At 42.0% G+C, this 23,710-nt stretch overlaps 1 protein-coding gene across 9 annotated transcripts in view; it reads left to right on the top strand.

The window, feature by feature from the left end:
* USO1 (USO1 vesicle transport factor) overlaps positions 1–17,937 on the top strand; it is a 35,866-nt gene extending 17,929 nt beyond the window's left edge. For 4 of the 9 annotated variants that reach the window (XM_075039511.1, XM_075039528.1, XM_075039571.1 and 1 more), the window contains 16 exons: positions 628–768; positions 1,599–1,687; positions 2,435–2,589; positions 2,839–3,050; positions 3,917–3,937; positions 7,431–7,541; positions 8,206–8,324; positions 8,719–8,900; positions 9,879–10,000; positions 11,011–11,149; positions 12,445–12,608; positions 13,203–13,292; positions 14,086–14,172; positions 15,017–15,115; positions 15,588–15,803; positions 17,013–17,937. In XM_075039511.1, coding sequence (XP_074895612.1) covers positions 628–768; positions 1,599–1,687; positions 2,435–2,589; positions 2,839–3,050; positions 3,917–3,937; positions 7,431–7,541; positions 8,206–8,324; positions 8,719–8,900; positions 9,879–10,000; positions 11,011–11,149; positions 12,445–12,608; positions 13,203–13,292; positions 14,086–14,172; positions 15,017–15,115; positions 15,588–15,803; positions 17,013–17,090 — 2,025 coding nt within the window. In that variant the 3' untranslated portion in view covers positions 17,091–17,937. The remainder of the gene's footprint in view (positions 1–627; positions 769–1,598; positions 1,688–2,434; positions 2,590–2,838; positions 3,051–3,916; positions 3,938–7,430; positions 7,542–8,205; positions 8,325–8,718; positions 8,901–9,878; positions 10,001–11,010; positions 11,150–12,444; positions 12,609–13,202; positions 13,293–14,085; positions 14,173–15,016; positions 15,116–15,587; positions 15,804–17,012) is intronic. The other 5 variants (XM_075039536.1, XM_075039521.1, XM_075039552.1 and 2 more) reach the window with 3 other exon arrangements.
* The last annotated feature ends 5,773 nt before the right edge of the window (positions 17,938–23,710 follow it).

Raw genomic sequence — 23,710 nt, 5'->3', positions numbered from 1 at the left:
ACAAATACTGTTGCCAAATTGTGACTTTGTAATGGCTGGCATATCATGTAACTTCATTTCGTGTCACTTAAGATGCAACAATGATTTGGGCCAAATCTGTTATTAGGGATGTTCTATATAAAGATCCTCCTGTATGAATTCATGTATGGCTGTGGTGCATTAACCAAGTTCCAATAGCTGCCTTCACTATGGATTCATAATTATCAGTTGTTGGGCATCTTCCCTTCTGCTCAACCCTCCAAAAAAACGTAGTAAGGTTTTCCTGTTCAGTGGCACTTTGTGTGGAATCTGAACAATAGTGATAAAGGTAGTTTCTCACTTTATGAAATGTAGTTCTGACAAATGGCAAGGCAAATAATAGAATAGTCACAGCTTGAGTTCTCATCAGTTGGAAAATTTGCAATGGAGTCAGATATTTCAAGATTGTAGAGGGTTTCACCTAACTCAAAATCAAATGGCCTTATGTAGTAATGTGATGAACATGCTGTTTAATTATTCCCTTTTATCTCCATTTTTAGGAGCAATTCTTTTTCATGGCTAAGCTTCAAATGGGTGAATTCCTTTTGTTTTGCATTTGAGAAGGTCTCGGGCTCTCTTTACATAGAAAAGTTTCTTCTTTTTTTCTAGCTTGTGCGGGTACTCGTGTCTCCCACAAATCCTCCTGGTGCTACCAGCAGTTGTCAGAAGGCAATGTTTCACTGTGGGTTGTTACAGCAGCTCTGCACAATCCTGATGGCAACTGGAGTTCCTGCTGATATCCTGACAGAAGTAAGAGGAAGCTAATAGATGTAGGAATGAGGGCAACTAAATGGGTGAAAGCAGGTGTCTACAGGGATAACCATTGCTGCAGAGACAACCTGGAATTATAGTATTTGCTAAGAAATTATTTCAGATGTCAGAGATGTGAGGTTCCTGTGTGGGCAGCATATATGTAAGGTAGACTTCTACACTATATTCTGCAGCCAGAAAGTATTCAGATTTGCTTTTTTTTTTCGTGTTGGATTTCAGCGTATCCCAGAGCGGCTGAATTGATTCATGTTTTTCCCTGTTTTGGGGGTGGGTTTTTTGTTGTTTTTTTTCTTTTGAGAGAGTCTACAAGTATTCTGACTCAGCAAGTTTCCAATCATGAGGGATTACTAGCTTCTTAGAAAGGCCTGTCAGCAGTGTAGGAGGAGGTGTTTTTTCCCTAGATAAAATGATGTGCTTTAAGCGTAGACTGGTTTCTTTGGCGTGGCCTCCGTTCCAGTTTTTTTATCTCTTAAAAGGTTCACTTTTCAACTTCTTTTAACATGTCTATTTTAACTGGCTGCCATAGCAAAACTCATCTGACATAGAAAATGAAGTTGGAGGTAACTGGGTCCGATAGAGCTGTCTGAGCTTTCTGTCCCTTAACTTTTGCTCAATATGCTTCACAGCTGTTAGTTGTTTGCTTTATTTGAAATGGTTTTACTGAATAAATCTCTGTGCTGAGACTTGGTGTGTGTTTTTTTGATACAGAGCTGTCATGGTTATCTTAAATAATTTTGAGCAACCTAGGTAGGAAATTATGGCTCACATTTAATTATCCATTTAATTTTTTTTCTCTGCCTTTTCTCTAGACCATTAATACTGTATCAGAAGTCATTCGAGGATGCCAGATGAATCAAGACTACTTTGCCTCTGTAAATGCACCTTCCAATCCACCAAGGTAGAGGAAGAAAAGTGTTTAACTGTGTTAGGTAATGATGTATTGGTATGGGCAATGGCAGTCTAATCCAAAGGATTGTTTAAATTCAGAGTTTGTAATTATGATACAGAGGAAGAGCTTCAAGTTCACATTGGGTCTATTAGATACAGCGTGAAGGTGTTGGGTGTGTTTCCACAGAGATTAGGCCTAGAACTGATTTTATTTATGGTACCTGAAAAGTGTATGAGCAATAGCTGAGAAATTCCTAGATTGGGACAAGCTGCCACTGTCAGCCAGAGGACAGCCTACAAAAAGATTTAGAGGCTAGGAAAATAGGCAATTGATATTTACTCAGACTGGGGAACAGCAAGTGTTAGCTTAATGAGATCTTAATCTTAACATTTGAGTATTGAGGGTGAGGGTAGAAAAAGCGTTCTGTATTACAAGTTGTTAGCAGCCTTACGAGGCATCTTCTCCAGTATTATTGAAGCTAGCAGGGAGCAGCAGGGGACTCAATGTGAAACAAAAATATTGCAGAGGAATGCTAGCTCATTGCAGTTGTGTATAATGAATCTACTGTTTTGTGTTTTAACTAACTGAATAACTTTCGTATTAAAATGAAAGGTTTTACTCCCATGTTTGAAATGGTAATAGATGGAGTAGGCAAAAGTATCTTTCTTTACCTGGAGAATACACTCCACATTGTGTATCTGGCTGTCTTCATTCACAACTTTGTCGTAACGGTTTTTCTTTTTCCTTTTCTAACAGGCCTGCAATTGTAGTACTCCTCATGTCCATGGTAAACGAAAGGCAGCCTTTTGTGCTACGTTGTGCTGTTCTCTATTGCTTCCAGTGCTTCTTATACAAAAACCAAAAAGGACAAGGAGAAATCGTTTCAACGCTTCTGCCATCTACTATTGACGGTATGCAAAGCTGAAGTCTGCAGTGAGTTGTGCGTTAGCACAAATGTTTAATGCATCAGCTGATGTCTTTTGCAAAATCATTTACCTGCCACTACGTGTCTGATACAAGCAAGATGATTAGGCTTCCGATTTCTCTGAAATGTCACTAGTTTCCCTTTTCCGGGTGTTAACTGTATTTTGACGACTTAATATTTTGCCAGTTTTGTGGCTTGTTTTAGTCTCACTTGTACGTCTTGGCCATTCTGGTAGCTACAGGTAACTCTGTGTCAGCTGGTCAGCTGCTCTGTGGGGGCCTCTTTTCCACGGACTCTCTCTCAAACTGGTGTGCCGCTGTGGCTCTGGCCCACGCATTACAGGAAAATGCCACTCTGAAAGAACAGCTCCTGAGAGTTCAGCTAGCGACGAGCATCGGCAACCCACCAGTGTCGCTGCTGCAACAGTGCACCAACATCCTCTCGCAGGTATGGCACCGACTGCCCCCTGCTTTGGGTTAAAACTCTGGCTATCCAGTAAGAATGCTGCTCTTGTGCAGGTGCATCGCAGGAAGACTTAAGTGCTAACTTAATGAGAAGGAGCATTATCTCTCTCTTGCAGATGGTTTTTAAGCTTTGCTGAAAGCACTCTACGCTTCAGGGGGAGGAGAAAAGCAGCAAATCTTGCTTTTTCTCAGCAATTGCTGCTTGATGTTGCCTACTCTCAGTAGGCAAAGAGTCCTAAAGCATCTAGACCTTAAACTTAGTTTAAAAGACAAGGCAAATGGGCAGGATCCCCAGTCATGTTTTGTTGCTGAAGCAGTGCCTAGTTACTATTTAACCTGTAACTGCTACCTTGAAATGTCTTGGAAATACCAGGCTCTTGTGTATTTATTATTTTTCCTTTTGCTATTCAAAGCTAAAAGTTTTTTAGAATATGCTCAATGTGTTAACATCTGGCTCTGCAAATGATGAGTGAACTTTACCTCCTAGCCCACACTTCCTTGTGACGTTTGCTTCAAAAGTTACACGTATATTTTTCCAAATGGCTGTAGTAATAAGGAGCTAGTTAGCTCTGGCAGCAATTAGACTTTCCTGCAATTGAGAATAATGGCAGAATGCTGGAATTTTAAGTATGTTCATGTGACTTTTTTTACCTGCTTTACCTGAAAATGGATGGTTCTCTTTTTTTTTTTTATCCTTTTCCTGGCATTTTTGTCTAAGGTAAATTTGAGTCAATAGAACTGCTTGTGGCTCTTTAGCCTTAAATGATACAAGGGATTCAAACTTTGGGGAGATGTTTCTGAAATGTGTTCCACTTGAAGGTTCTCAAGTAATATGTGTGTAACTTGCAGGGCGATAAGATCGACAGACGGGTATGTATGTTTTGGCACAGCTTTGGCACTTCCTTGCCGAAAGCAGGCCTTTTCCTTTTGTCTTGGGTTTTGCTGGGGAGGTTTTCTTTAACTGCTTTTTGATGTGTTTCCACTTACAGCTTTGTGATGCAGTTGGGTTTGGGATTTTCCTAGCATAATAAGCTCTTTCTGTGTCTCCAGGGGATTCTCTGGGGGTGCTCCACAAAACTATGGGATAAAGATCTTGGGTAGCATGGGTGCTTTCTTTCCAGTGGGGCGGACTCATTTGCCATCTGCTCACCTAACAGATGTGCTTTCTTGTAAGAAAAGTGAAGACTGTTAGAAATGCTGTTTTCTCGGACTGCCCTGTAGCAAACAGCTGGTACAATGTAAAGTGGGAACATACTGCTGATTTCCTGACTGCTAAAAGAAAAACTGTGTTTAATTTGCCTTCTGGCCGCTTGGTACTTTCTACGTTCTAGCAGAAGTTTTAACCTTGGAGCTACTGGTTGTGAAAAGCAGGGATCTCATTACTAGCATATGACCCCTGATGTGAGTTGTTTGACTTTAAGGCTCTGTTACTTAAAGCACTGCTAACTTGGTTATCAGCGGCAGAAAAACAATTCTGAAATATCATTGCTGTGGAATCGTCTGCTTTATTTACCACATTGATCGCAGTTGTCCTGAGGGGTGGGGTTGTATAGTTACCAGCCCTGAATTGTGGAACAGCAGCCATGGAGAGCTGTCATCTCTTCCAGTAGGTGTTATCATGGTGTGTCTAGAAAATAGCGGTGTGGGGTTTTTTTGTTGGAGAGGCTGTTCAGGACTGTGTGGAAACCCTTAGGCAGAACATCTTGATTTGGCCTCAGAATAGCATGCAGCACTTGAGAATAAGCGTGGTTTGCCACTGCTTCCAGCAGATAAGGTGTGCTGTAAATGCCGGGCCGCACAAGCAAAAGTAACTGGGTTTTGAACAAGATAAGTGACGCTTCTATCAGTGTTCTTTTAAGAAGCATGAGGTGTGCCAATGTGCTTGTAGGGCAAGGCTGCCAGTTAGAGCTGTTATTCCCAGTGTGTATGAACTGGCTAATAGTGTTGGGACAGTAAGAGCCAGTATTTGTAAATATAAGTGAGGGGAAAAGGGTTTCCAGTGTTGCTTGCTTGTTCTATTTGAAGCAAACTTTTTTTTTGTTCAGCTAGGGGACAACTGACTTGATCTTTTGACAAGGAGTAACTTGGCATGACTGATGTCTTTGTGCACATAATGGGTGCCATAGCAGTTTTGTCAGTAATTATTGAGTCTGAACTGTTAACTTGGACTGATTTTGGTTGCTCCAAGGAACTTTTGTCTATCCCAGAAGGGTTAAAGCATTCTTGCATGGGTGGTTACTGGGGGATTAAATGTAGACTGTCAGCAATTAAACTGGTTAAGTGTAGGAAAGTCAGGCATTTGTAGAAATCGGAGCTTGGTGGAGTTGGTCAAGCCAAGTGGCCTGTTCCTAGAGACTAAGGGTGAGCATAGGGAGGGTCATAGATGATTTTCTGTATGATGTTTTAAGACCTACGATTTGTCACCTTGTGTCTTAATTCATGCTTCACTTGACTGGAGTGTGAACGCAGTTCTTAGTCTTACCAAGTGGGTAATGAAAAGTGGTGAGACAGCTTTTTGGGCATCCTGTCTTGCCTCTGTGGGTAAACCTGCTATATGCTAGTGAGTATCTCTTAAACATGTATTGTCATCAGACTGTTTTGGAAATAAATGTCACCTCATGAGCATAAATTTGCAAGTGTTGTGCTGCATGGAAGTCATTAAGTACCAAGTACAAGGTAGGTAGGGGAAATGCACAATGGTGATGGAGAAAGGTAGATGAGCCAGTCCGGAGTCAAGGAGAGGGCAAGGGGACAACAGAGTTTGGTGGGGACTAGGCAACTGGCAGCGAGACCTAGGTCAGTGGAAACCAGTTGTGGCATTCAGCTAGAAGGGTAGCAGCAAGGAAGATATGTGTGTTAATACAACAGCACGACAGGGTGACAAAAAAGCTACAGACCAACCTACAGCAAAGACTAAAGAATGATTGCTAGTAGGACATGTAGTACTCACTGGGTCTCTGGAAGTGGTGACATAGATAATGATGAAAAAGGGCCAGACGCTTCCTTTCCCACGTGTGCAGCATTAGGGATGGGTGCCACAGTCTTGGTATCTGTAAGCTGTGTTCTCCTTTAAGAAGATGTTTTTATCTTAGTGATGGTGATATACTGGAGCAAATCACAGCACCTCAGAAGGAAGTCCTTGAAGGCAGTCTCTTCAGAGCTTGGTATTTTCTTTCAGAGTTGCTAGACTTAGTTCCTGCCTGTCTTGTGGTCTGCAGTGGCAGTTGGGTAGCTGGGAGCCTGCTACAGAAGAGCTTCTTGCCAGGCTGCTGCTCACTGGCTGTTTTGATGGGTAAACTGGTGTATTCAAAGACCTTGGGGGGCGGGGGGGCTGCTTTTTTTTTTAAATGCTTAGCTTAAGGTAAAAACAACACTGCCTTCAGCTCTAAAGCATAGGGATTATCAGAGACAAGGATGCAAGTTCAGTGTCTCAGGCGCAGATAACTCGCAGGCACAGACTTTCTTTGTTGGTGGTGAATACTTCTCTTGCCGCTGTCTTGATCCCTGTGACCACTTGTTCCAGTGTATTTTCTTGCCCCGTTTTGAAGATATCCGAGCAGCTCTATATACCTCACCTTGCCTTTGAGGCTCAACTTTATCTTCCAGTTACTTTACCCACTTTATTAGGTGCTTGTGTGAAGCTTAGTTGTCCATGCAGGGAACATTTTTCTTGGTTGCCTTCTGAATGTTGATTACTGGAATAGAGGTATGCTTGTCGCAACACTGGTGTGCCCACGATATCTGCAGCAAAGACAAGGGGGACAGAATTGAGAAGACAGTCAATTTGCAGATGAAAATGAATTTTTCCTAGTTAACAAAACCAAATACTGCAGTTAGCATTCCTCTTGCTGGCTTAATGTACATGTTGTCTGACCCAAAAGCCGCTCCAGTATTATCCTTCTTTGCTTAGAAAATAATACTAGGAACACATGGCAATTTTTAGTCAGCAGGGGAAGTCTTAGTGATGCATTTCTTCCTATAGGGAATCCTTACCTGACTTCATTTACACATTGTTCCTTCTTTACAAGGGTTGTGTGTATGTTCCTTTGTTTTACCCTAGTATTAATTTTAAATGCAGAACTAATTTGTTATGATCTTACATTGATGCTAATTTGCATTGAGTCCTATTTCACATCTGTGTTTGTTTTGCTCTGAAAACAGTTAAATATGAATGGTTTAATGCTTGTTTCATCAAAGCACTAAAGCTTTGTTCAGTATAACTAACTAATGGGTATTTTGAAAGACATGACTTGTTTTTAAAATGATGAGGTAAAAGCAGGTGAGTTCTGAGTCAGTACAGCTTTTTCTGGTGTTTTAGTCCTTTGCTGTGGAATGATAATGATGGGGGGTTTTATTCTTTCAGGGCAGCAAAGTACAGACCAGGGTTGGACTACTGATGTTGCTTTGCACTTGGCTAAGCAACTGCTCGATTGCTGTCACCCACTTCCTTCACAATCCAGCCAATGTACCTTTTGTATCCTTGACCTGCTTGCAGAGTAGAACCACTTGTCTAGAAATTACTTGGATTATTCATGTTCAAGTTAAAAGTTTATCTAGATCAGTTTGCAGAGATAGTGCATGACATAAAAGAAAATGCACTGGGGCAAGAGATACAACCAGCCTTTTGTTGACAGTGCTCTGTGTATGCTGACCTGTCTATAAGGTGTGCATGTAAATTAAAGTACAGTAGAAAGCTATGTCATTCTGCCAGCAAAGTGTATTTTTTTTATTGCGACAAGCCCATTGATATTTTTAGTGTGACTTACGCTTATACCAAAGAGGTGGGAAGAATGCTTCCTACTTGAAGCTTATTTCTGTGCTTGCTTTTCAGGAAAACAATCTGACTAAAGTACATATGGCTAAACTGACACCTTATGTAAACCGACAGTCTGTTTTGGAACAAATAAATCTCTTTGGTTAAGCAGACAGTTACTGAGAAAAGAAATTTCAGGGAAACCACTGACTACCCAGGTCCTTCAAAACAGGAGCTAGCTTTGCGAGGGTTTCATCAGCTATTTTGCCTGCTTCATAATGAAGCTTGGTTTTACATGTGAAAATAATGTTAACTGGAATTTACAGGGAGAAGTATGTTACATGTGCTTATGAAATACCTCAAATACCCTTAACAAGAGCTCTAGCTCACAGGGCAGATAGCTGAAAACCTTGGAGAAGAGGAGCAGCTCGTCCAAGGCCTGTGTGCACTCTTGCTTGGCATTTCCATCTACTACAATGACAATTCCCTTGAAAACTATAGGAAGTAAGTATGATGCAGAAATAAGAGGACTGTAGGGAAAGGTTCTGTGACTGGCAGATGGTGGTTTACGAGGCTTTTAACTGACGCGGTGTGGTCGAGAATATTTGGTTGAATGTTTTCTATGCATATTCCTTACGGGATGCAAAGTAACTGACCCACCTCTTGCGAGGCAAAGCAGATAGTTGTTTTGCATAGGGCCTCCTAACTTGTGTATTTCTAGGCTGAGAACAGATGTCAGTGGCAACTGAAAAATTGTATCTTGAATGCGAAGCATCTAGTGCGGTTAAGGCCTGACACAGATAATCAAGAGTTGTAACTGCAAAAATGACCTTCAGGGAAGGATGGGTTCATCTCTTTTCCAGTGTTGCTCTGCTATTGATTTGTCTTTTCCCTTTAGAGAGAAGCTGAAACAGCTGATTGAGAAGAGGATTGGCAGGGAGAACTTCATTGAGAAGCTTGGCTTCATTAGTAAACATGAACTTTATTCTAGAGCTGCTCAGAAACCACAACCTAGTTTTTCTAGCCCAGACCACATGATGTTTGATCATGAATTTACTAAGCTTGTAAAGGAATTGGAAGGTGAGATGTTATGCTTATTTCTGTAGTTTTTGTGAAAAACTGATGACTGAACTATCAAATGTGCCGAATGTAACCCTCTTAAAAGTAGTGTGATGATACTACTAAAATGGAGTGCTCTGAAAAACATGTTACAATGATAGCTGTAAGTAATCATATACCTATGCTCGGAGTTCAAGTATTTAGTAAAAATACTCCCCGTAGAAGCCCTTAATCAGGGCTTGTACTAACTGGATAACTGGTTATTCTTAGGTGAAATGATTCTTAAAATATGCTGCGAGTTGCCACAGCGTGGCCAAGAGGTGTATTTGCCTGTGCTCGCATAGAGACTGAAGTACTGAGCACGTACGATAGTCATAGAAGGTTGATTCATAGAAGTACGTACTCTAGGTATTTGCTGCTTTGAACTGATTCACTGAGAAAAATTATGAATGCTGAATTTCCTGGCTCCTTAGAAAATGATAGGAACTTTATTCAGTATTTTCTGTTAATCACAAAAGAGACAAGTTGTCATCATCCTTAACATCTAAGGTCCTGTTAATTAATATTGCCCAACTTAAACCAGTCTAGAGAAGGAAAAAACCTTGAAGCAGCTATGGTAAAGATGGTTTGTTTTGCCCAATCACACTCAATCTGCATGTTGCCCTTGTAGTTCTAAGTCCTTCACTTATCTGCACAACCACTTGGGCAATACTTGTAGCGGAGCCATAGTGCAAGTAAAACACACCTTTTCGGATAGGAAGGACTCAAAATACCCACTTGCTGTTCTGAAAGTGTGTAAAGCAGTAAGTGTGCAAACCTTGCTATAAAAAATTTGCCATTTCCTATTTTCTTAAACCTGTTTGTGACAATTGTTTTTTCTAAAGTGCACATTGAATTGCTAAATGCCATTAACTTAAAGTAGGTGAGGCTGTGAGACTGTTGTGAGGGCAAAAAAGATATGGGAACTGGGTTTAAGTTGACAGAAACTGTTTTTGACAGGTGTCATAAGTAAAGCTATTTACAAGTCTAGTGAGGAAGATAAAAAGGAGGAGGAGGTCAAGAAGACATTGGAACAGCATGACAACATTGTGACTCACTACAAAAAAGTCATTAGAGAGCAGGTAAGAGGGAGTTATGCTGTACATCTGTCTCCAGAAGGTGTTTGTTCTGGCTTTCGGAGGCACTGCAGTGCAGCTCAATACCCGATGTTCCAAAAGAAGTAATAAGGAATCTAGCAATGCAGAAACACCTCTAAAAACACTTAAGCCAAGTTCTGGTTCAACTGAAATGTCAGTGTTTAGAATGCTGATGAAGTTTAGTTTTTTTCTTGGGGTACATCTGCTCTTTCCTGTGTTCAAGTGTTTCTTTTCAAATGAGTAACTAGAGAACTTGCAGCCCTTTGCAAAGGGATGTAATTCTTAGTTCTGTGCTCTTACCTTTGAAAAGATGACAGATGAAATGTGGCTGAATGAAGAAATGAAGTTTGTCAGTGAAGTTTCGGTATACCTGCTGTGGCTGGACTCTCAAATTTTTTTCTGATGGTAGTTCACTTGTTGCCACAGCTTAGACTGAGTAGAGGAGCAAAGCTAATTAACTTAAATTGCTACTGGGGAACTGAAGCAGGTGTTTTTAGTTTAGGGATCTGGAATGGACACAGAGTATAGTGGTACATGTGGAATTAAGGGGCACTTCGGAACTGCCAGTGAGGCTTTATTGAACATGTGATGACTGTAATTACCACGACTTCTTTAAAGACTATTGAAGTGGACCAAATGCATGCAGGCTTCAGTGTGATGGAGAAAAACTAGCGTCATCAGCTTCCATATATTTCCTTTTTCTCTCTTCTGCTGTCCCTGGTGTGGGGATGCTGGAGGTCTCCAAAAGATTCAGAAGGCATTGGTCTGGTGTGACAGGCCTCTTCTGTCTTCCCCGGGCTTTTTTTGTAGGAATAGCTATTTAGGTTTGTGTGAGGCTTTTCTGCTAACCTGTCACAGGTAGCATTGACAGTATCACAAACCAGTAACATGTAATGATGGAGTTAGGGGTTTTTTTTGTCTTTATTTGCCTTCCTGACAATATTGTATTCAAAGTGTTATTACTCCTAAGTGTTTTTTTTCTTCTCCTGCCACAGGACCAGGAGCTTGAAGAATTGAAACAACGAATTAACACTTTAACGTCTCAAAATGAACAGCTCCAAGTGACAGTTACGCAGCAAGTGTCACAGATCCAACAGCATAAGGACCAATATAATCTCCTGAAAGTACAACTAGGTAGGCTTTAGAAAGAATAATAAAAAAAATCTTGCTAGTGCAGACATCTTTTGTGATCTGTGGCAAGCTATGGAAAAACTCAAGCAGACAACCTTATATCACTTCAGGCATGCTGTTTTACGTTCTGCAGCTTATGAAAACTTCCCATAGAGATAAAATACACTTTTTTTCAAGTTGGTATTGAGCATTGCAAACAATTTGCTTTAAGCATCAGATTTGCTCCCTTACTAAAAATACTAGGTTTTGCTTTAAGTGCCTTCAAACTTACAGAATAAAGCACAGTGAGAACCAAGAGGACATCTTGAAAATGTGAATGAGGTATAATTTGTTCTTGCTTTGTGCTTAACTCTTGGGTCTCTTGAAATAACATTGGTGTTTTCTGCAAGATCTGTTTGACAACTTGAGCTAGGGCCTATCTGCCATGTAGGTCTGTTCATGGGGAAAACAAGCACCTGAAGAAGGCCGCTGTAGACCAGACAGTTTACTTACATGGACACATAGAAATATTGGGATTAGCAATAGCGTCTGACCTGATCTGGTATCACTTTGGTTGCCTATGATGAGAAGCAAAGCCCTTCCTTGCCACCCTAGCTGCTTTCCTGCAGGTGTGCCTGCTGAGGGGTTAGAGCTGAAGCTTGCAGTATGAACTGTTGGCTACTAGAGAGCTGCTGGTAGAGGCTTTCTACACCTTTCTTTTCTGAAGTTAGTCCGAAAGAGTTGTTGCCTGTTCATAGTTAGAACATGAAAGGATGGGCCATGGTATGTGCTGAAGTTTGGGTCTGTGAAGGAAGAAACTATTTAGGGAAGAACTGCCGTATGGCAGATGTGCAAGATGGGGCCTGTTACTGCCACTAGAGAGATTGCTAACTGAATGCTTACATCAGGACAGTATATTCAAGTTATTCCGAGGTCAGGATGCCTGATAAGCTGGGTATGACATGATTTCAAAAAGTAATTCTGCCTTCAGGGTTATTTAGGATTAAAAATATAGTAGGAAACAATTGTCCTTCAGAACGATTTGTCTGTGAACTTAACTTGGATGAACTGAATGACTAGAGCAGCATGCAGGTGCAACTACAAATATATACTTGAAGGTATGGCAAGTTAGAGCTCTTTATTTAGCTTTTTGATGGAGAGTTCTTAAAATACTTTGCTTTGGTTCTCAATTTAGAATGGCTTGTATTGCCCTGCAGAGTGGGAGAAGGATGGGCAATAGTACTTTAACTGATCTGTTTGAAGCTAACTTCAAAATGACGTTGGTGTTTGTGACCTTAGTTATAAACTCTGTCCTTTAGGAAAGGACACTCAGCATCACAATTCCCACAGTGATACATTTCAGATGAATGGCATTCAGACGGAAGAAGTGAGCAAATTGAAAGAGGAGTTGGAAGAATGGAAAAACAAGCATGAACTGCTGCAAGGGCAGTTAAGGGAAAAGGATTCTGTGATTGAAAAACTGGTAAGCGCTCTAACTGTCTCAACAGAACTTGATGCAGCTTCCAATTCCTGTTTTCAAATGTAGTCTGCCTTAAGCTGTGAAGTCCTCATAATGGCAAGCAAGCAATCATAACTGATTGCATGCTAGTAATAGGAAACATGGTGGGAGGTGGCTTGAGCAGAGCTTTTTCTGTTTCATGGGGTTCCCAAGAGTAATTTGTGCAACTGACTTCTTGTAATGTAGAATCAGTGGTTTTTAGCATGTTTTGGGTGGGGAAAAAAAGGTAGGTGTCTCCTAGGAGCTTAGTGGTGGTGATGCCTAAGATATTTATGGTGGCCTGCTTGTCAAAATGCAGGGTGATGCATGCTGCTTTTATTTTGTGCATGTCTTCTGCATTTTAATTAGTGAAAGATGCTTTTGCATCCACCTTAGAGGAGACCATCCAGCTGCTCTTGTGTAACTGGAGAGCTTCATGATGTGCCATTTCTTAGCCTGTTTGCACCTTCTCTAGTGGGAACTTCAATCATGCAAGCACACAGTTTGCTTTGTGTTCGGATAGCATGACTATATTTAGTCTGTCTGGTTCTATGGCTGATTTTCCTGTTGCTATTACAGAAGTCTTCACAGTTGGAAATAGGAACAACAGAGCAATCTTCACAGACCAGCAAATCTGGTGGCTTGGAGCACAATAATGAACTACAAAAGGTGAAGTTGTGGTATTTGAGCAAAGCTGCAGTGAACAGTGGTAGCTTGGGATGGGAAGGGGGCTTTGCCAAACTTAAGGGAGGAGCATGGATTCCTGAGCATGTTGATGTTTTTAATGGTGTACCTTCATGTGATGATGGTAGTAATCTTGGAGCATCAGGATTATGCATCCAAAAATGAATCACTTGTTTTCGCTAAGCAAGATTGAGCCGGCAGAAGACACTGCAGCTGACTCTTCAGACTTGCAAAATCTATCTGTTTATTCATTGCAAAACATACCTTCAAATGTTGATAGGACAGCTTCCAGGTATTAGATGTGTAGCATAGAGTAAGTGTTTAAGTATGTGCAGATTGAGTAAAGTAAGGTAGCTCGTGCTCAAAAAATACCTAGCAGAGTTGCTCTGATGAGACAACTAATAATGCCTAGATTGGTTAAGTCATGATAGGTTTCTGCACCAAGAATGGTAATGTATAGAGGATGCAAATGGGAGTGCTAGTGGTGTGAAACACCTTCATAAACATGACTGTGGCTCAGACAGGTGCCTTGGTTGGGCATTCCAGAGAAAAGAGTTTGTAAGAGCAGGGTGGGAAATGGTGCATGTTGCTGAACTAGTTTTGTCATCTTGAGAGATGGTTGCTGTGCTCATTGAGACAGAGATGCACTTTTCCTCTCATGTATGCTAGTATGAAGCAGTTAGTCTGGTAGCGTTTAACTTACGAAGAATTTAATGTGAATAACTACCTTGTTTTATCAAATTAACTTATAAATATGTCTTGTCTCTGTTTCCCAAAGGAATTAGAAGTGCTCAGGAGTCAGATACAACTACAGTCTGCAGAAATCTCTAAGCTTCAGATGGAGAATCAAAAGCTACAAGTAATGGTACCAGTGAACAAGTCCCTTATTTTCTCTTTGGCAACTAAATCTTGAAGATTTGCTTTCCTGCTTACGCTGGGCAGAATATCAAGTGTTAAATTCAATGTACAGATCATTTGAGAGAGGAAGGCTTTTTTTTTTAACACTTCTGCTGTCAAAGTCTTAGCTGCTCTGATACAAAGTGCCATTGCATGTGTGTTGGCCCTGTGTGGCCATAAGGCAGAGGCGCATTTAAGTGTTCCGTGCTGCCACCAGTTGTCGAGACAACCTCGTTGCCACCCTACAGACTGCCTACCTTTCCTAGAGCTTTGTCTTAAATGTAGTACAACTGGAGAAGAAATTGTCTTGAATGTGTGCCGTGTTGCAGTTTCAGCTGTAAGACAGTTGCTGTGTTTTGAAAATAGTAACTTTGGGTAGGGCTGGCTGCAACTAAACTATTGCTGTTTTTAGTAGTCACATACAAAGATTCAGATACTTAGCCTAATCAAAAAAAACCATATCTTTGGCACTTAAGAAGCATCTGAATGAAGGCTAGTGGTCTGTAATAGGGTCTGCCTAGACAAAAAAAACCTAACAGTCTCTATTTAGAGTGCAACTTCTATGAAATAAGGGTTGCACCTTGTGTTCTCCTTTCTGTGTGCATGTGCCTTATGTATTTATTGAGACCCCAGGAATCACAGATCTATTTCCTCATGCCTTGCAGTGCAGGATGTATGTAACTACCACACCTTGGATATGCTGTAAGAAGAAAATATGCCTTTAAATTCGACAGCTGATTGTATAATGTCATAGCTTGTTGTCTTTATATGCGAGACAGTCGGTGCTCTGATACTGAATTTCTTGTCCACAGAATACAACTGCAGATCCTGTGTTAGGAGACAGCAGTGCAAGAGCAGCAAACAACTCTGAATTGGAGGGACGCCTTGAGCAAGAAATAAAAGAACTGAAGGTTGGTAGTGGGTGAACACCAAACGAAGGCACTTGATACTCAGCCATCAGTTAGGGTGACTTTTACAATAGGAAAGGCTTTGGGTGGAAGTGGTTTGTTTCCTCAGCATCTGAAGTGTTTCAGGCTATGTAGGGGAAGCTGGGTCTATCTCTTCCATTTTTCACTTGGGAAACGTAGGCCTTGTCTGCTTTAAAAGATTTTGTAAGGACAGTCTACGAAATAGCTTTACTGTGACATGGACAGTCCAATTGGGCTGGGAGGAAGATAGTCACTGTTAAGACATCTACCTACCTTATTCCTGGTGGGTAGTAAGGGGAGTTTGGGTAAGGAAGTGCGTGGGAGCAAGGCCACAGGGCACTTCATGGGGTTGGAGCTGTTACAGGTAATGTATGGAATGTGTTTGTAGGAAACAAGGCTTCAGCTGTTCCTATGCTTACGGTCTAACTTGGTGGGGGATTTTTCCTGTTGCCAGAGTGAAGTCAAAGCCCTTTCTGAGGAGAAAGAATCATTAAAACAGCACTTGGATTCATCTAGTAGTACAGTTGCTATCTTGCAAGATGAGAAAAATAAACTTCAGCAAGAAGTTGCAGAATCAAAGAAAGAACAGGATGATCTTCTAGTGCTTTTGGCTGACCAGGATCAGAAGCTATCTGCACTGAAGATCAAATTGAAGGATCTTGGTGTACCGGTAAGCAAAACAATGGGTTAAATGAGTTCTCAGGTCCAAGGAAGGTCTGAGCAGTCTGGGTATGGCAATACTTGATCCACTAAGTCTGGTGAGGCATCTTCCTATAAATGGAGGGCTGTTAAATCTACCACGGTTGATTTCTCAACTTATATTGGCAGCCACCAATAAAATATGATGGCTGCCTCTTGAAAGAAGTCTTCAGCTTGGGTATGTTGAGGGGTACCTGCCAAACGAACACCTGTGAGGAAAAGAAAGTGTCATGTATGTGTCTGGAATGATACCTGACCACGTGCCCGGCCTTGCTATGGTTTATCCTGGCTGCCAACTACAAAGCAGGTGATGGCCTCGTTACAATCCTAAGGGATTGTTCCACAGATAAGACAAGTGATAACTGGAAGGCTTTAGTCTGCTTCTTAAGCAGCACTGTGAAATGTCAGGGCAGTTTCTGGGAGCCTTGTCTTCTGGGTGGTTTCTTGGAAGAATCCTTGTGACTCGCAGCTGGATGTGTGACTGGAAGGTGGACAACAAGCTGTTGTGCTGCAGTTACTGTGGCTGAACACGGGGGCGCGAGCCTGGGTTTCCTGCTGGGAGACAACTGTTTTGTCTTTTATGCAGTCCTTAAAGGAAGGATTACGTTTAGGTAGTTAAGTCATCTGGTTTAGCTTCACCTGCAGGAATAGGGTTTTAAAGAGTGCGGTGTGCAAAGGCATTATTTGTTTTGACAAGTATTTGTAGCAAGTGTATAGTCTCTAAGTGTAGCTGAGGAATGTTTTGAGTCTGACTTTTAAATGACTCAATAGGGAGGAAGTACCCCGGAAGACATTAGCAGCTTCACTTGTGGCATTGCAAAGCACTGGACGGACATGTTTTCCTCCTCAGCCTATCTGGGGAAGAATGCAGGTTTTAGTTGATGCAGCTGTATGGGGAACTGAAGTGTGTATGAAGTTGCTTATTTGAATGTGTGGGGCAGAACTGATGGTGCTGAATGGAGGCTGTTGTTCCCACTAGTCAGCCATCCTTAGCGTAGAACTTAAACTGTGTGACATTACAAGATGACAATTGCCTTTATTCAGTGCTAATTGATACAGCATGGTAATTTTAGGTTACCTTAAAGCTTACTTTCATTCCCTCAGTGTTTGTCTTGCCTTCAAAAGGTTGGATTAGAGTAAGGGATGATAACTGCTCACAACAGACCTTTCTTCATTTCAGGTTGAAGATGAAGATGATATTGAATCTGGAGATCAAGGGGATGAAGAGGAGGATGGGGATGAAGAAGAGCAAGACTAGAATGCTTTTGCGTGTTACCATGAAAACTAGATTGCATTGGGAAAGAAAAAGTATTATTGGTATACAGAGCAAAACATCTGCTTACGAGAAGCAGATGGGAAAATGTCAACTGTGGGACTAGTTAAAAGTTACTGAAGTGTTTGAAAACCCTTCACACTAGGTAAAGCAAACAAAAATCACTGTTTAAGTTCTACATGAGTATCCCAAATTGTGCTTGTTTAGAAGTTGCTTTAGACTCTGTTTAAAGCATGGGGATGACAATGTTGCTGCCTCAGTTCATTGTCATGGACAGAAGTTCTGTGCATTTGTCTATGGTTTTAACCTTCTTGAACTCTTAACATAATTAAATACAAAAGTATTTGGTTTAACATCTGTCAAATGGAGTCATTGCCCCTGCCTTCAACATGGAGCTTTAGTGTAATTCGTGGCTTCATTCAAAGAGCAGGGGTGAGTTGGAAGGGTGGGGGTGGTGGCAGTCTATGGTGGCCACGCTGCCAGCCTCGTGGGCTGGTTCTCGAGGTGTGAATGGACCTGCACAGCGTCGAGTGCCTTGACACCTGATACGGCTGCATTCAGAACCTCCCGGGGGGAACGGCAACGCTATGCGAATAATATGGAAGAGGTTTCGCAGAAACCTGTGCTAGAAAGGTAGCGTTTTTAAGAAGAATCTCTAGGGAAAAACAAAGACCAATACACTCTTTCTAAAGATCTAATGTGCTACCCAGTCAGCATAAAAATAAGTAAAAATCTTGTTGACTACTTCAGTAAGGAAATGAGAACTATTATGATTTATATAACTTATTGGTTCTTGATGAGTGAATAAAAGATAAAATTTTAAAAGAAAAAACTGAATACAGTACATGATTTAATTTCATTTTTTGGTAATAAAAATAGGTATGTCCATTTAGTACTCATTCATTTAATTTTCTTGTCCTGTTTTAATAAAATGTATTCTAATACGCATGTAAAATTGTCTAAAACCAGTCTAGGGTGGCAGATGCAATTAATATACCAAGTGCTGGGGCTCTTAAACGAGCGTATGGGGGTGCTGGTTCAGTTTTTGCATTTTCCAACAATATAGACTTAGGTAGCCGCTTAACTGCCTTAAGACTTTTTTACTTTTATTAAAGAAAGACTTCTTGGAAGTGTTCTCGTACATTAAGTGGCTGCTTAACATGAAATGTTTGGAAGGAGTAGTTTAAATAATCTCCAGTCCCGCACACCATCCTTGAGCAGATTTTTGGAATTGGGAGGGAAAAGAGCCAAGGATGAGAAGCAAGGTTAGAGTAGGAGCTGAAAGTTGCTGTGTGTGAGCTTACTTCTATACAACAACGGCTGGTTCTTACCTTCTATGTGATATGCTTTCTGCTGAACATCGCACATCAATAAAGAGCTGGGACCAAGCAGCTCACAGGTGTTACCTGCCTACCTTCTCTTTTTCTATGCAAAATCTAAGAATGAGGGCAGAAGCTTGCAGGCCCCAGAAAGCTATTGGAGATGTCTTTGCCATGTTTACAGATGTAGCAAGTGTGACACATACATTTAGTGATAAGGGCACTTTGATTCTGAGGCAGTACTTGCTCTTTTTTTTTCCCTAAGGCAGGAGATGCCTAAACTACAACAACTAGAAAAACCAGCATGGAAGGCCTGAAGTGCTCTTTCTGCTTCTTCAGTGATGTGAACAAGTGCTGAAAGAATCGACAGCTTTCCTGCTTGCAAACCCTTGTCAAAAACGCATGGCATGACTTTAGCCCCCTTTAGTCACTTGGACAAGTTTCTCTTCCTAGTATGACTATATCCTCTTCTTCATAAGAAACAGAATAAAGATGATAACTTGTGGCCATTGTTCAAGTGGAAGGTGGTACAATAGCAGCAGTGACAGTTAAATGGGTTTTTGGGTTTTTTTTAAGTTTTCAGTGCTAAGAGAGGAAGTGAAGGTTATTTGCTTTGTTAAGGGGGTGCTGGACCTCTTGTGTCAAACGTGATTGAGTGATATGTGACTTTTAAAGTTAGTAGGGGAACTAATCATAATTAGCGTAACGTAATGCCCAAGCTTTCAGTGTTGGGAGCTGGTACAAAGTTGAAGGGGTATGCTACAATCCTTACAGATATTACAGTCACAAGATGGGATTTTTTTTACAAATAGCTGAAAAATTTAAGTACCCTGCTCCCTCTGTGTGCATGGATATAGGCTGGTATTTTTTATCCCTTGAAGACTCTGTGACTAGGGTTCTCCTTCAGGCACAATGCAATGGGGGTCTTTAAGCATGGTGCCTGTAATTTGTTAAAAGAAAAAAAATTAATTTAAATCTGGACTTTATGGTAGGGGTTTTATAAAATGATGTAGAACATTTTAGTTGTGGGGTCCTCTAACACGCATGTTAGGTTAGACTTGCCTAATTGCATTTTGTCATCACAGTGTCTTCTGCAAGCCTTAACCTAAACTACTTGTGAGTGTTGGAAGCTATGTGTACCTTTCAGTTTTTCCTTTCAGTGCATTTAAGCTTTAGGTAGTTCTGGTCTCATTTACTGTTGTAGTTGCTTGCTACCCTATGCTGTCTCACCTGACCAGATTCAAGGCCTTTTAACTATTCCCACTAGATTTTATGGCAGTCTGATTGAAACATACAATTAAATAAGTTGGTAATCAGACTGGGGCTGGAGCTGTCCTGCTAGTTTCAATATCTCTGACATAAATGGTGTTGGTAAGAATCGCAGTGAGATTTTTTTACTCCAACCCAGAACCTAATGTGGCGGTTCCTAGAAGTCAGTGAGAGGTCTTTTGATGTAACCAGGGCTACAGCTGGGCTTGCTAGACATGTAACTGTACCCATGGAAAGGAAGGGCATGCTCACTTTTTAAGGAGTGTATGTTTGCACTGATTCAGGCACTAGTGTTATCACCTGAAGAAATGGGAGCTCCTTTCTGTATGTCTTGGGAAAGTCAGTCTTAAAAATGCCATTTTTTATGAACCCTGTTAGAGGTGACAGCTTCAGTACCCAGATGTCCTGCGAGCGTTGGCATTGCCATTTGCTGCTGTCAGCAGTACCGCCCCCAAGGAATTGGTGACAGTTTGTCCTACCCTATTTAGACAAGACAGACCTACTTATTTCTATTTGCTTGAACCTCTTCCCCCATCACTGTCAGCTGTCCTGTGAAGCAGCGCTTTTATTTGGAAGTGTTGGATCTTTCAGTAGCAAACAAAGGTGGCAATGGAGAAGGAGTGGTGTCGCGAAGCCTCATGGCTTTGTCATGTATGGAGAGCCTGGAAAGCTGATGTGGCCTGTAGCGCTGGCCCAGCGGGGAAATCTGCTCTTCCCTCCCCATGTCCTGCTAGGTGATCTATGACCTTGCAGTCTCTTTGTCTATTCTACGCACCTGTTACATTGCCCCAGATGTTTTTACTTTATTGTCTTCTGAGTGCCCTTCTGCGAGGTCTGTAAAAATGCTGTGGGCAGAAATAAACAGATATTTATGTAAGTGGTTCTTCAGTATACGATCATGCCCTAGGAGGCAAGCATGCCTCTCTAGAGTAAAGGGAAGGGGAACAGAGAAAGGAAAATAGGGGAAAATAAACGAACCTTTTCCTTACGCTGACGAGATGGAATCACCTGAAAAATAAGCATTAACACAGACTCAGTATGTGAAAGCACAAGGCACGTGATGGATGGTCTGGCCGGATCTCGAGGAGGAGCCGTTAATCTAGCAACCTTACCTGGACATTGGTGCCACTCCCAAAAGGTGGTATGCCACAGCATTTTTTTCTTGCCGTTCTCTGCAGTGTTATGCTTGGGAAGTTTTTCCTTTTGGATGCAACTTCAAAATGTTTGAAGTCGCAAAAAATGAAGGAAGAGATAACTACATGGGTAGGAAGTTCAGGAGACAGACAAACCGGTTACAAACAGGTTTTAAAGAAGCGTGTTCAAAGTGCTTTTCCCAATTAGAAAACCTGTTTTGTTGATTATTTTATTGCACCATCCTAGTAGTATATCTTCCTGCTGGTAGTAGACGGGTCTGGATTATAACAGTATTATTGTCAAATGGGTGGCCTTTGCCCCGAACGTATTCACTTGACTGTGCGTTCTTGACTGTGTCATGAAAAATCAGATTTATTCTTAATTTTTTGGAATCTTTTGTTGTCCCATCATGAATGCAGGGTGTTTTTCCTCACTCGGCACAGCGTTTGGATCCTTTCCACATAGTTTCTTTATAATCAAAGCAAGCAACTGGTGATAGTGAGAAGGTAAATAACATCATAGATTTCTAGGTTGCTTGTTGCACATACTGACATTGATACAGATAAACAGGCCAAACAGATACCAGGAGTGAAGAGCAGAAGCAAGTAATTCTGATTACTGTATGCTAACAGTAGAATACCATAACCCACTTGGAGTCCAGAGCTGGTGGTTATGTGCCAGGGCCAGACCAGGCAGTGTGGATCTCTTCATATACACCCTTTTCAGTGCAAGAGTTTTCAGTAAAGGCCCAGCGCTGCCTGGTCTGAACATGGGAAGTCTTCGTAATTTCTTTAAGACGGCTGCTACACCATTTTCTGGATCAGTTGTTTGCAAAGTACGGACTTCAGGGAAGCAAAAGCAGCCTTACCTGTGTTACACAGCCTCTGCCTGCCGCTGGTCTTCTGCGAGCTCAAAAATTGCCAAACCCTCTTCATTTGTTTGAAGTTCTTCCTAGAAAATAAAATCAAAACAAAGTGTTCAGCAGCGCATACAGGCTTAAGAGATTCCCCAGCCTGTGCAGTGTTCAGGTAAGATGGGTGTGGGTGTCTGTGAAACACAGCTGCTCACTAAAGCCCTTCTGCCAGTTGTCAGTGCGGTCCGTGTTCAGTGGTGGGAGTGGGACTTGATGCTGGCAAACCTGACACCTTGCGGGGTAGGTCTGGTGCCCCCATACCACCTGCAGCATCGTTCTCCCTTCCATCAAGAGGATTTTTAACCATTTTGCACTCCCCTGGCCACCTTGCTCATTGAACTGATCCATCCCTTGAGCAAGGTTTGCCATTGTCCCACAGGGTGGTTCCTCCTTCAGCCCCCAAGAGACACTGGAGGAGAACCAGGACCTTTTCTCCTGTTCCTTCTGAGTGCCCAAGTGTTTGCCAAACAGCATCTCTGCTTTAAATAAATTGCTGACTGGGTTACCCCACCCTCGTGCATTCATGAGCAAAGGGACAGCAGTTGCAAATGACAATTGCCATCAAACAAGACAGAAGTCCCCGGGGTTGGCCGAGTTGTGCACTTTTCTTCTCTAGCACAACTCCATTGTGAAAAGAGAAGTGAAAGACACTTTTTATTTGCTCACTGTCCCTCTCAATTGCTATTTAGGGTGGGACTCTGTCATACTACTTATTTCTCTCTGTTGCACCACTTGGCACATTTCTAAATCACATCTTCTACCTGCATGGCACTGTTGTGTGTGTGCATTTGCAGTCTGTATGAAACAGTCTCGCCACTGACCCTTTGCAGAAATGGGTGTTGGGAAGTGACATCTACAGCTCAAGTCCCCACCAGGCCACATGTTTTAGCTCACCTGGCATGCCAATCCCACTAAACTGATTTTTGAAAAACCACAGGCTCTCTCTGTGGAGGCAAGTGGTGAATCTATGTCACTAAATAGGTAATTGTGGCACTTACAAACTGCTCTCTGCTGATTTTATAGCCCTGTTGTGAAGCCTGTAGGTTTTTCCATATATATCTGACTCCTTTGCTCCATGAAGCAGGCGCAGAACATGACGTTTATTTGCAATGACATTTCAGAAACAAGAAATGGGTCTGGACAAGCCTGTGATCACTTTCTACCACTTATATAAGAAACCAATAACCTTATGACACTGTTCTTCATAAAGGACATCCTACTGGGAGCAAACGGTGATGCAATGGACTCGGATCCTGAGGCTGATGTGAAGGTCAGGCCAAGCCTGAAAATACCATTGGTGCGTAGTGTTGCACCTTGAAGCTGAAAAATTCACTGCTGGGCAAAGAGGAGACAGTCAGTGGTCGTTAACGGTTGCTTGCAGGCAGCACGTGTTTCACTAGAAGCAGTATAATAAATCATAGGGCAGACAGCCTGCTTGATTGGAGGGAGATACTAGTGCCAGTCAAGAAGAGCCATTGCTCTTCAGTCTGGTGCGTTTACACACAGGAAGATCCTTGAGAAAGCATGTGCTCTGGGGTTACTGTTACAGAGGGGCCTCAGACCAACCCCGGTGACAGCAAGCGACAGATGAGCTCAGCACCAAGGAAAATTAATTAGCCCCCATCGTCAGTGAGACCTGAGGTGCAGGACAGCTGAGACCCCCCCAGCCACGTCAGCAGACACAGCCGTTGCAGCCAGATCCATATCTCCGTACTGACCCGGGGTGTTGAGGCTACGTGACCGACTGGGTGAGAGAGGTGCTTCCCAGCTCACAAGGCTGACACCAAGCACGCAGGTCACAAAATCAGACCCAAACTACAGGAATGAACCATTTCTGACTCTTCTATTGCTGCGTCTCCATTTAGGCAAGGGAAGAACCGTCTGACTTTTATGCCAGTCCCTGGCTGTGCCTGGAAGTGTCACCAAGAAAATCAACAGGGCAGTATGGAGATGTGCTCTGCCCGCATCTA

Source organism: Buteo buteo, chromosome 1 (assembly GCF_964188355.1).
Source record: "Buteo buteo chromosome 1, bButBut1.hap1.1, whole genome shotgun sequence".
NCBI lineage: Eukaryota > Metazoa > Chordata > Aves > Accipitriformes > Accipitridae > Buteo > Buteo buteo.
This window is presented reverse-complemented; position numbering and strand designations above follow the sequence as displayed.